General features: G+C 35.4%; 3 protein-coding genes across 3 annotated transcripts; all 3 read left to right on the top strand.

Annotated features, from left to right (window-relative positions):
* Nucleotides 1-2,693: 2,693 nt before the first annotated feature.
* Nucleotides 2,694-6,112, top strand: LOC140819282 (PP2A regulatory subunit TAP46-like). The gene is made up of 10 exons (XM_073179292.1): nucleotides 2,694-2,822; nucleotides 2,992-3,072; nucleotides 3,173-3,295; nucleotides 3,512-3,598; nucleotides 3,697-3,801; nucleotides 3,901-4,062; nucleotides 4,672-4,707; nucleotides 4,803-4,874; nucleotides 5,247-5,527; nucleotides 5,630-6,112. Exons 2-10 carry the CDS (start codon nucleotides 2,992-2,994, stop codon nucleotides 5,877-5,879), a joined length of 1,197 nt encoding a protein of 398 aa, XP_073035393.1. The 5' UTR covers nucleotides 2,694-2,822; the 3' UTR covers nucleotides 5,880-6,112.
* Nucleotides 6,113-7,246: 1,134 nt separating this feature from the next.
* LOC140819268 (phytolongin Phyl2.2-like) lies at nucleotides 7,247-8,708 on the top strand. Its single transcript, XM_073179278.1, has one exon. It carries the CDS (start codon nucleotides 7,557-7,559, stop codon nucleotides 8,364-8,366), a length of 810 nt encoding a protein of 269 aa, XP_073035379.1. The 5' UTR covers nucleotides 7,247-7,556; the 3' UTR covers nucleotides 8,367-8,708.
* An 891-nt stretch (nucleotides 8,709-9,599) lies between these two features.
* On the top strand, nucleotides 9,600-13,170 carry LOC140819265 (nicotinamide/nicotinic acid mononucleotide adenylyltransferase-like). The gene is made up of 10 exons (XM_073179274.1): nucleotides 9,600-10,347; nucleotides 10,464-10,536; nucleotides 10,813-10,886; nucleotides 11,171-11,256; nucleotides 11,769-11,852; nucleotides 12,020-12,106; nucleotides 12,393-12,470; nucleotides 12,513-12,614; nucleotides 12,754-12,812; nucleotides 12,942-13,170. Exons 1-10 carry the CDS (start codon nucleotides 10,329-10,331, stop codon nucleotides 13,129-13,131), a joined length of 852 nt encoding a protein of 283 aa, XP_073035375.1. The 5' UTR covers nucleotides 9,600-10,328; the 3' UTR covers nucleotides 13,132-13,170.
* Nucleotides 13,171-13,201: the final 31 nt, after the last annotated feature.

Genomic DNA, 13,201 nt, shown 5'->3' with positions numbered 1-13,201 from the left:
AAAAGAACCTCAATCCCACCAAACATACCTCGGTGACCTAGGCATCCAAGAAAGGTTCCAGCACAGACAGACACAGGAATTGTATCTTTCTTTCCACCATATATTAATTTCCGAAGTAGCTCGTTCGCTGTGCTTTTGAGATATGGAAACAACAGCTTCTATCTCTCCAAGCAAATGGGAATTTAGCTGGTCAGTTTTCTTAACCTTGTGTGTGCTCTGTGTATCTGTATTTTGAGGTTTATGGGATTTGTTTTATCGGCACCTACGGTTCTGAATGTGATTTCTGATGTGACATTTTCTGAGCATCTAATTTTTCTTCTTTCGGAGCTTCATGTGTGAATAATGGAAGGTTTTCGATCCAATTAGTTAGTATTGCAGAAAGTTGTTCTTTGGCGTGCTGTTGATGTTCTTGAATTTGGTGGGGGGTTTGGTCGCTTTCTGATTGTGTGCCATGTGATTTGATGAATATTCGGGGTAATTGTCACCACTTACGGGCTTCGGAGATTTCTGCTAAATATTGAATTAACCCACCCCCAGAATCCTCACTTTTCTTGAGAAGTATATGACAATAAACAATGACTCCGAACATTCACGCATTATTTTGACGATTTATTCATGTAGAAAAATAACCACTTTATTTTGTTTTTCAACCTTGTATTAAGACCAAAGCAATGGATTAAGGTTTTTGATCCCGTTGTCTTCACAGTGGATCAAAGAAAGCAGTTTGCATTGCCAGAACGGCCTAAGGCTGTAGATAATTGATCGGGAAATGAGCTAAAATTAGCTCAAAAATATCTGTTGCTTTTAAGTTAATAACCTCACTGTTTAAAGCATAAATATTTCTTTTATTATTGTGCACCTATTTTCTGTTTTATTTGGATCCTTTGAATGGGAATATTATGTATGCCGGGTCATGCAGACAGTGCCTGTTTCATGGCATCGCCGACTATTTATTATCCAATATATCAATACATGAAGTGCATCATGATTGTAATTTAACTTCAAGAGTTGTTTGCAGCAATTTGGAAGTAGATTATGGGTCTGAGGAAATTGCTCGAATTGTCTATACTGCATTGGCAGTTGATGAGGAGGTAACATTGCATATCATCTCTGCTTCAAAGTCTATGTTCAAGCTTTAAATATATTCAGATTGAGACAATTAGTTGTTTGTGATAACAGTTACAACCTGACAAGGTGAAAAGACATATGTTAGTCTCCAATGGGAAGCTTTCGGTGTAAGTTTCTTTCCTCTATGTGATGCCTCTTCTTTTCATAGCTTTTACTATGTTGTTTACAAAGTATCTGTCTAAGTCGTTTTGTGTGCTGTATCGCACAGATATGTGTGCTATGATGGGTGAAAGATTTAGACACAAGGACAGGTGGACATGATTTAGTAAATAATTGTTTGAAAGATTGGTGATAGTGTTCACGTGCATTTTGATTTACACTTGAAAATTTTATGCAAGATGCATGTGGCTCAACTATGGAGTCCTCGTGCATAAACATAATGGACTACCAAAGTCACATAGAATATAAATTTTCTTCTTCTTTTTTTCCTTTCACCTTTTCTTGCTGGAAGAAGTTTGAATTGAAGAGGGCTATTACATCCTTCTTCATTTAATGCACAGGCATTCGTGGCAGTTGAAGCGAGGTTCTCCGTGCGTCATACAGTGCTTTTCTTGACGTTCTTACGCTTGCTTCAAAGACCATTGAAGAATTTGGGCAAGGAATGACATTGTAATATGGATTATGTCGTGTTGTTTAAAAACTTTGTGCCTTCATGGTAGATGAACTTGTTATTGTATACTGATATTGGCTGATAATCAGTACGAATGCCTATTATGTTTCTTGATGATAAATACGTCTTAATATGGAATTGTCAAAGGTTTCAGAACGTTGGGCGGGTGACGAGAAGTACTACAATAATCATATTATAGGAAAATCTCTATAAATGAATACTTAATAAATTAGTAATATCTCTAAAAAATTTTATGTTTTGTGGGTCTCGATTGGGGCCGATGTGCAAAATTAAAAATTCCATAAATTAAAAGATGTAATATTTCAAAAGATCATTTGAATAAAAAATTCTACAGAAACACATATATATATATATATATATATATATATATAAAAGTTATTATTATTTATTGAAATAATATTCGATCATAATTGATGAATTTTATTATATGTACAATTTATGATGAAACGATGATGAGTAGGTCTATTGTGAGACGGTCTCATGAATCTTTATTTTTGAGACGAGTTAATCTTACCGATATTCACATAAAAAGTAGTACTTTTAACATAAAAAATTAATATTTTTTCATGGATTACAGATATCAATCTCACAAAATACGATCTGTGAGACTGTTCCACGCAATTTTTTTGTCAACAATGATTAGACACAATCGCACATGGCCACATACACAATTTGTATCTTTGAATCTCTATATTTTTTTCAAAAAAAAAATATATTTTACTTTGAATTTTTTTAATATATATGCACATAGTCAAATTAAAATGGTATTTGATTTTTTTACAAAGAAATTTTAAATTGGTATTTGCTCAAGAAAATATCGGCAATACGTATGAATAGTGTGGGCTGGGCTAGATTATCAATTTTTTTTTATATATATAGGTAGCTCAATTTTTCTCTAAGCCCATCAATTACACAAATAAAATAAAAAAACAAAGAAAGTAAAAAACGACAGCTTCAGTCTTCAGATGGTTGGAAATTGAAATTCTCATATCAATTCTCAATCCTGGTACGTGCGCCAAACCCTCGTCTGCCTTTGTTCTCTCTTTTTCCCAATTTCCTCAAGGTATCTCGCTAATTATTTAATTTATCTTTTTAAGCATAATCTTTTTTTATTCTTGCTGGTTTCGAGTTTAGATTATTTAGTCACATACACAAAGTTCTGAAATCTTCTCTGATTGAAATTCGCTTTCAGAACTTGAGTAACAAACCTAATCAGCTTTGTGGAATTACAGATGGAGGACATTACGTTGCCAATTCTATTCGAGCAGGCTCAAAAGATTCACCAAATCGCCTCCGATTCTTCAATCGAACAGGTTTTAGAGTGACTGTGTATTAGATGTGTGTTATATTCTGCTATCTTTTCCTTTGAGTATGATTTCATGTATATGTTTCATTTTTAATAATTATTGTCAGGAAACTGTGAGAAACGGTTGCGAGCTTTTGAGGAAATGCGAGGATATGATTGGAAAGTTGGGCTTGTTTTCATCTAATGAGACGAAGGATGATATCAGTACTAACAACCTCAAATATCTTCTTGTAGGTGTTGAATATTTTTTTAATCTTCATGACAGGCAAAGTAATGTAAATGGATGAATGTTCTGGTTTTGTTTTCCGCTTTAATCTTTAAACCCACTTTCTTGCAAATGTGATAAAAAAAACGTGAGCTGATTTTCGATTCTTTGATAATCTGATGTATTGGTCTTGTCTGAAAGTTATCATTTAAAAGTATTTAACTCATGGTCTTTGATGCAGGTTCCATATTATCTCGGTGAGCTAACAGAAAAAAATTCACAGGAGAACCGGATTCAGATTCTTAAAGCTTCACTAGCCAAGTTAAAGGTACTAGTTTTAGATTTTGGTCACACGATAAGGCCATGTGCTCAAGGAAGCTATCGATAATTTTTTGAATGTCGAATTTTCATTTGGCCATGTTCTAGGAATTTATTTCATTTTGTGAAGCTATGGAGCTAGTACCAGAAGATGAACTGGAATCATCTATGCAATCAAGGAGCAATTCATCTGCTGATCAAAGAGCTAAGAAGGTTGGCATTCTTCCTCGGACATGTTTCATTGAACTTCATAGTTCCATTTTTTGAATAAGTGAGTACTCCTCTGCATCTAATACTTGGGATTTACTTCAGATTGCTCGGTTCAAACGCACAAAAGCGGCTGAGTCTAAATTGCTTGAAATAAAGGAACGGAAGGAACGTCGTGGGCGCTCAGCTAGAGCATCTGCACTATCTACTCCCATAGAGAGGGGGGAACAAGATTTAGAGGATGATGACGGAGAAGAGGAAAGGGAAGTAAGTTGTTTATTGAGAATTCATTTAACTAATGTGATGTTCTTTATAGAATAGGTTTCTAGCGTGAGTTACACTGTGTCTCCTGGCTCTTCTTAATGCCAAAAGCATATAATATACAATTTTATGATGCACATTTCACTGCTGCTTGTAATTAGAATACATGTGGCCAATCTATGTCGCTGCTCTGAATCATGTTAAAGAGGAGAATTCACCTTTTTATGTTCGTAGTAACTTGAACAGACATATCTGGACTGAGAATTCACCTCTTTTTAACACCAGCACTTTCTTTTGGCTTTAAGGTTTATTTTTTGCTGGTCATTTATTTTTCCTTTGTGTCAGTATTATGAGGAAAATTCACCCTCGCAATTGCCTGTCACCATCTGATACGTGCTTTTCTATCCTATTTTGAAGCATAAACATGTTAAATTGTTTGTTGAAACACATTTTTCCCTGATTGTTGTCAAAATTGTTGAAATCAATGCGCTAATTCTAAAAGGCATCCCTCAATGACACTGCTCAATTAAGAACCATTGTTTTGATTTGTTCCTCCCCTTCCCTCCATACCATTGCATGGATCATAATGATGATTGTTTGGTTACATGCCTGCAGGCGTGGATAACCACCATCTCCTTGGCACTATGTAAGGTTGGTCTGGATGTTTCTGATCTTTGGAGATTGTCCTTTGTATTTTTAACTTCTTTCTTTTGTTTCCTTGGTGCTTACTCACATGCCTATAACAGTCGTTTGATTTGTCGGAGATGCTTAAGAAAGAGGAAGAAATGCTCTTAGCTGTAAAGGAGAACCAGTCCAAGGTATGTAGTCGGTAATATATTTTCTTTCTATCTTGTTCATGCATCGTCTTGGGAATGCGTTCTTTCATGAAATTATATGCCACGGGTCTGGCAACATTTCCTTCTGTTCCCTTCAGTTCTCTTACAATGTGACTACTGTATAGGTGCTTCCCCGGCCTTCTGTTGTCAAGTTCATGGTTGCTTCGATACTACATTTTATTGTTTTCCTCGCGTGACCTGAATCCTCCTGTTGTCAAGTTCATGGTTGCTTCGATACTACATTTTATTGTTTTCCTCGCGTGACCTGAATCCTCTACTCTGTGTTTATTTCATATACCATATTCAACTTTCACAATTATGTTCTGTGTGCAAGTGATACTACGCCTTTTATAGGAAGGGGACGGCAACTATTCACAATCTACTCTTAATGAGCGCACCCACAAAGCTGAATCCTGGCATCGTGATGCTGCGGCAAGGGCTCGATATACTAAACCTGCAACTCCTATTACATGTGCTACTTTTGCTCAAGATGTTTTAGAAGGTCGAGCAAAGGTGTCACAGTTTCACGAGCACAAGCACCAACCTATGATATTCGGACCCGCTAGCCTTGTTTCCAAAAACCCAACAAGCGAGAGAGAGAGAATGGCAGCCCAGGTTTTCCAACCTCATCACAGGTATGCTGCTGCTAGTCTTAATAACTCAAAACTCACCCGACTCTTCGCTTTGAACACGCACTTAAGGAAAAATAAATAAATAAATATGGTTCGCATTTACAGAATGCCAACTATGAGTATCGAAGAAGCTGGGTTGAAGGAGATGAATATTATGAACAAATGGCAAGAGAATAATGCAAAGCTCATGGAAGAAGCGAACTCATCATGGTATAAGGATAATCGTCAGTCAAAACCAGGCGAGGACGATGAGGAAGATGATGACGCGGCACAAGAGAAGGCAAGGGTGTGGGACGACTGGAAAGACGACAACCCTCGTGGTGCAGGCAATAAGAAGCTCACACCCTGTGGCTAAGACTGAAGATATTGTTCAAATTTCTATCATGTCACTAAGTAGAATTACACAAATAAAATTGGCGGATGATTGCTTCGGTTTTCCGTGTCTGCCTAGTGATTCAGTTCCAGTTTTGTGTTGCTGCTGTTATAATTTATGAACATTTCCTTGTATGATAGACATAGCCGATGAGTACGTTTTTTGTGCGTTCGAAAAATCACCTGATATTTGTTTCTTGAATTAATATATATATTTTTTTGAACATGAATTAATATATTTTTTAAAAAGGTGAAATTTGAAATTCAGTATGACTACGGGGATATATATTTAAGTTTTCTAAATAAATTCAAAATTATGAATTTTAAATATTCAATCCAAATGCGTCATAAATTACCAATATAATTTGTTTCTGCTTAGATTTAGGCTAACAAAATCTCCATTTACATTTTTAAAATCCTATTGGATTTCCAAAACCTGGTAAATTTAAACTTAAAACAAATTCTATTAATATAATTGGAATCTCAAATCATTGTGTTTGGGCTAAAATTATGCAAGCACAATTAGCTATCTCATCAGCCCATGAATTTATATCAACAAACAAGTTAAAAAGAAGCTCATGAATTTAAAGCGTTGGAATAAATAAAGAAACGCTCGAAAACGAGAAGATCGTGGATAATGAGAAAAGTGAAGAAAAATAATTAATCGACATAAATAAAAAGAGACAATATAGACATCGCACAAACTCTGATAACTCCCTGCAACTCAGGTTAATGAGATCCTGTTTATGTGGGCACTATCCTCACTTAATTTCAACGGATAAGATCTTGTCACACATACAATTTTAAAAAAAAAAGTGTATCATATATATACATGGGAAAATATTGGTCATCCATCTTATTACGAGGGTAATACCCACATGAGTAAAATGAAATAAACCAACATTTTCTTAGTTTTGATACAAATTCCAGCATATTTTATTTTAAAGTTCCATGATATTTAAACTCCTACTGATTTGTATATACATAATAATATTGATATTTTATTTCTTCAAGTTTAGTTGTTTTTTTTAGTTTTGAAATTGTATTTGTTTAAGAGATTATAATACTGATTTGTATCAATCCTTATTTTATGAGCTTAAATTAAATATTCAAATACAAATTATGTGATAACTCACAATCAATCCGGTTATTATGGATTATGGTGGACCAAACTCAGGTACTCTTCGAAGTTCTATCCATATGTTTTCATGTAATTTCTATCAATATGTTTTCATGTAATATATTATTATTAGAAATGAATAAATTATTGTAAATTAAAAAATTTATGGATTGCTTTGAATACATTTAAAGATAATTATAAAAATATATTTTAATTAAAATAAGAGAGAAATAATTCCTGATAAGATCGCACCGTCCCCACCAGCCCACGCCAGCCAATGGAGAAGTTGTTCGAGGCTTCTCCTTTTCCGGCGGCTGAAGCGACTTCTCCCAATCCCTAGAGTTGTTTCTTTCGGCGTTTTTGACGACGTTCCCGCATGTTGCCCTACCTCAAAGGGGTCGATTTCGATAAACCCACAATTGTATACGTACTTGAAGCAACCATCCAATTGGATTTTCCTTTTTCAGGAATAGAAACGAAAAGGGGATTACGAAATAAGAAATATTTTTGGGGTATTAAGGGTTGCATTGGATTTGTACGATGGTGCTGTATCCGGATGTGCTACACTACGCCTGCATTGCGAAGGGCACCACCGTTTTGGCGGAGTTCAATTCCAGGGACGAGACCCTAGGTGCTCTTGCCGCGAAATGTTTGGAAAAGACTCCGGCTTTTCATTCCACCTTCTCCCACACCGTCCGCTCCCGCACCTACTCTTTTTTGATCGAGGACCCTTTCGTATATTTCGCGATTTTCGATGTGAAATTAGAGAATTCGGAAGGTTTGGCATTTTTGAAGAGCGTGAGAGAGTCTTTTGAGGACGTTTTTAATGGGGATCCGGGGAAAAAGAGGTTGGAGCATTTGAGCTCACATTGTTTTCAAGGTGAATTTAACCCGGTTTTCCATCAACTTCTAGGTCCTGCTCTCGGCGCAGACGTTGAGGGCTTCGGGTCTCCCAGGGGGATGAGAATGAACCCAAACGGGATGTTGTGGTCGGGGTCCCGTTCGGTGGGAAGACATAATTCGGATGCTGCCATGAGGTTCAAGATGATCAAGAAAAAGTGGTTCGGAGAATTCAAGGAAAAGGGAAGAATGAACACAGAAAAAGGAGAAAACCGAGTTTGTGAAGAAAATGAAAATCATGGGATAGGATCTGGCCGAGAATTTTCTCTTGTTATGCACAAGAATGGAGTTTATTCTACAGAATTATTGGGGCTCCACAACCATCACAAGGCAAAGAATGTTTGGAAAAAGCAAGTTTGGATTGTTTTGTCCCTAGATCTGATCATTTGCACCATCTTGTTTGCAGTTTGGTTGTGGGTTTGCAGTGGGTTTAAATGCGTTGACCGCTGACAGCTGAACAAATTTGGAAAAAAGATCCAAGGTTTTTTTTGTCTTGTTTTTGTATTACACAGATAAGATGCATTGGCAGATTTTGGATGCAAATCGACCGCAAATTATGGCTTTTTGCCGTTTGCTGGTAAAGTTGATTTTTTTTTTTACCAATGACAATCAAATCTGTGTGATAGCACAGGACGAGTTGATTTATGCTGTTGTTGTAAACATTTTGTGTTGAAGGCTTCTTCAGTGTGTACAGTAAGTGTTGTATAGAATTCATATGCAAGGCGGTGGATTCTGTATATTTTCTTGAACTTTGTTGGTGTGCAATGAATTGGTTTTTATATTGTTTTTTTTATTTATCTGAGTCTTAACTATGGATTTTTAGAGGTTTTGTTGTTGGAGTCGAATTCGTATGTTCGTCTAGAAATGCAATTTACTTGGCTCTTCGAAGTTTCAGTGTTTTTTGAATCTTAGTCACCGCTGATGTGTTTGGTTATTGTTAAGGCTTATGCATCATGACGAAAATGCACTAAATGTCACTTGTGTTTTGCTTTCTTCTTGATTTATTCTTGCCAAGACTTTTAAAATAGCCATGTCATCTAGATCCTTATATAGTGTCCAAGACAGGTTATTCACTTCAAGGCAATGTTTTGATTCCATCGAAGCCCTTAATGCATTGTTCTATGGATTCCACTGAGTGAAGTTAAAAATATGGCCCTAGCATGCATCCTCATTAATCATTAGCGAAACAATCCGTGACAGGAGATGGTCAAGAGAGACATTTCTGGCTCACTTCGAAATTTTTCCAGCAGCTTAAGTTGAACGTTATCCTTCTTATTGTTAATCATTAACAATGTTGATGCTCTGGTACCATGCGACGCCTTAGCTTTGTTGGGGCAATCAAACTTCAGTTTTTGGTTGTGTGAGTTTCTTAGATAGCCGAATACTCATATTGATTTTGCATTCACTTCATGTTAATCTAAGGAGATCAGTGTCAATTTTGTGTCCCCTAAACTTCTGTGACGCGTTAGCTGTTGGTATACTTGCAAGTCCAAACATTGCATGGCAATTGCTTTTAAAAAAATGAAGTTTAATTTATTTTTCAATTTTATTTTTTAGCATATAGAACGTCACGCAAACAAATCTGTCATATAAACAACTTCAGTAGTAATGATGTTCATTACTGCATCTTACGACTGTATAGTAAGATCTGCATCTAATTATATCACCGTAATTATTTAATTACTCAAATTTCGGTAAAGGGGTTATTTGAAGTGATTCACAGTGTTATAAAATGTTTTGTAAAATATAAATTGTTCCAAATTATCATAATTAAGCTAAAAATACTCAAGCCAAAACGTTCGTGCCAAAAGATATGTTTTTATAGGGACATATTTATGTATTGTTGGATTGGACTAATGATCGTTGGCCCGTCTTTGTTGAAGATCAATTGTAAACGAATTAAGCACTGATTTTTCATTCGAGCAAAACCAATGTGGGTGATTAAACCGGTTGCTTCGGCTCCGCCACATCGCTGGAATCTTGAAGTAGGAGTCCTTCTCTTTTCTCTATTCATAGCAGCGATAGATGACAAGGTATTTGTACAGACTTTCCAAATCCAAGCGTCAAGAACACACTAAAATATTAAATGACATTTTTGTTTGCTTAAGATTCTACAGCCGGGGGCCAATAGCTATTTGTTGATCCTTATTGTATAGAGCTTGGGAAAATTCATCCTGCCACTTTTTTATTATCATCTGCTAAAGGTTGAATTTTTGCTTGTGATAATCTCGAATTTTTACCAAATTTGTTAATATTCGAAGTGGGCATTTCATATATTCGGAAAAGTTCCATTCTGTCATATTTCTGTGTTAAAAATGGCAAGAACTGAAATGGAAAAAGCGTTGAACGCATCTCGGCATCGTATGACGTTGCAGATGAAGAGTCGCATTCATTAGTGTCAGCCCCCGTTTGATGTCAGCTCTTGATCCGGGTAAATTCAATATCTTTCAGATAGCGAATGTTAAATATGTAGAGTTTTAGTCTTTTGTTGCCTAAATTCTTCTATTGTTTTTGCTATGTGATTTATTATTTCCTTTGCTGCTATAGATATAGCTCTACTGCGGGATAAATTAACCTTGAAATCCATCAATCAAGATGGTTTATCTAGTTCTGAGACACAGTAAGTTTGTCGCTCGGCCTTTTTGTTACTTATTTTAATTTGTTTCTTATAATGAAAATTTTTGTTTCTTGTTTTTCCCTATTATAATTTTTCTATTTCTGAATCAAGAATTTAGTTCAGCTAAATTTAGTTTAATGACTTGCATAGCGATTCTGATTTTTTTGTATATTCCATTTTGATAATTTAGTTAAAAATATGGGTATATCAAATCCTAGCTCCCCTCTGGTTGTTTTTCCTCTGGTTATGTCTTGTTAAAAATTGAACTATTTTTCTCAGGAGAAATGTTTATGTGGTACTGGTAGCAGCTGGAAGTTTCAATCCTCCCACATTCATGCATTTGCGTTATTTTGGTAAGACATCTAATTATCAATGATAAAATCTTGTTTTGTTCATACCCCACCTTTATCCAGAGATGATAAATTCATGTGTTGTTCTGATCTCAGTTTTATCTATCGTTTCTTGCCTTTATTTATTTTTTCCCCTACTGGTAGAAGTGCTCCTATAGTTTGGGTTAGTTGCGGTGGAATACATGTTCATGCGTGTTGTTCTGGTGAAATTGGTAGTTGTGCTAATTGTTATCGCTCGTTGCATGTTTCCACGAAGTTTTGCCAACAATCCTTGTTCTTTTTGTCAGAGCTTGCAAGAGACGCATTAAATTTGCAAGGGTTTTGTGTCATTGGTGGTTATATCTCACCTGTGAATGATGCATACAAAAAGAAGGTAGGTATCGAGCATGTGCCATGAGGTATATGCATATCCGTTCCCTGATTTTCATCAAAGAAAGTACAGTTTGGGCGACCTACCATTCTTAGAATACATTTTAACACCAATGAAGATGTTAATTGCTAAGATGAAAAAACAACAAAGAAAAGGTGTTATAAGATTATCAGTTGCTGAGGCTACTTGAGAAATAAAATGTATAATGGCACATGGCTGGTTCACTGATAAGAACGGTGGAAACTGTTTTCACTTGTTTGATCAGTAAATCCACGCCGTTTTAATTTTTTCCTTTATCGACCTTTTGGCTTTTTAAACTCTTCAAATACTTCATCAACTCTATGATCAAAATGTTTCAGAGTAGAGTAACTTCGACTTATTTTTTATTTTAATTTTTTAATTATTTTTTATGCCTGCTTGACATGGATGTATGGAAAAACAACTTTCACCAGATCTCAATGTATGCATCAGGATTTTGTACAAATTAGTTGCTTATGTTCTAACCTCAATTTCAGGGTCTTGTACACGCGCAACATCGTGTTACCACGTGTGATCTCGCTTGTAGAAGTTCCAACTTTATTATGGTGGATTCATGGGAGGTCTCTCTCTCACTCTCGCACACACACATTGCACATGAACAGACTAAGAATAATTAGCACACAAAACATTAAATTTCGGAAGTTTTGAATTACTTACTCATGCTTCTGCTAGTGCAATTAAATTTGTACCTTTTCAAGTCGTTTTTACTATTTCCATATGTCGATAGGCAAGTCAGGATACCTACCAGCGCACATCGATAGTTTTGTCTAGAGTTAGGACTTCTCTATGCGAGAGAGCGGATGTGTACCCCATGGTAAACCGATTTCCTTTTACGCTAAATCTTCCTTACAGACATTATAAAATTGTCATTTGTATATATCTTTTACATGTCAAATTAATGAAACTTTCTCTTCGTAGAATCTATCTAAGTCAAAAATATTATTCTGAACGAAATACAAAGATATGTTTTTTTTTAAAAAGAATTTTACTGTTCTACAAGTTTACTTTCTGTTGGTAAAAAAGAAAGATCTTGTTTACAGTTACAGACATTATAGCTCTTTTACATGTCAAGTTAATGAAATTGTCTCATCTTCGTAGAGTCTCTCAAAGTCATGCTTCTTTGTGGTTCTGATCTATTAGAATCTTTCACCATTCCTGAAGTTTGGATTCGTGAACAGGTAAAGTTGTGAAATCTGTTAGAACTTTTGTTTTATTTTCAGGTTAAAACTATATGTAAAGACTTTGGATTGGTTTGCATCTCTAGAGATGGCCAAGACATCGAGAATATCATATTGAATGATGATACTTTGAATCAATTAAAGGTAATCGTTTTTCTCGTGTCTTCTGGTCAGCTCAAATTTGCTTTGGAACAAAAGAGTGTATGTCATTTTTCGGAAACCTTGAAAATTTCTATCTCTATCTTAAACGAATCTTTTTGTTGGTCACCATAATTCATTGCAGGATAATATCAAGATCGTTGATGAAGTAGTACCAAGTAGAATCAGTTCGACAGGATTGAGGTAAAAACGCCCGCATTGAACATGCATGCATCCATTTTCTTATGTATGAATGAATGTGGCACAAAAGTTTGAATCTTGGTAATCGATCCAATGAATTCGAGTTTATGCTAAACGAGTTTCCATTCCCAGGGATTGCATTTCAAGAGTGCAGTCGGTGAAGTATTTGACGGCGGATGAAGTAATTGATTACATCAAACAAAACAACTTGTACACAAGACAGAGAGAAGATGTTCCTACCAATGATCAAGTTTTTTTATTGTTTGGAACTCTTTTCCCCCATAAAATCACTTTGTCGGATCATTTCGTTTATGAAATTTAATTTAAGAACTTTATTTCTGATTTGTTGTGAACGAAATGATAATAGTATCATACATATAATTTCTTATTTT

The sequence above is a fragment of the Primulina eburnea genome, chromosome 2 (assembly GCF_022965805.1).
Source record: "Primulina eburnea isolate SZY01 chromosome 2, ASM2296580v1, whole genome shotgun sequence".
NCBI classification, from domain to species: domain Eukaryota; kingdom Viridiplantae; phylum Streptophyta; class Magnoliopsida; order Lamiales; family Gesneriaceae; genus Primulina; species Primulina eburnea.
This window is presented reverse-complemented; position numbering and strand designations above follow the sequence as displayed.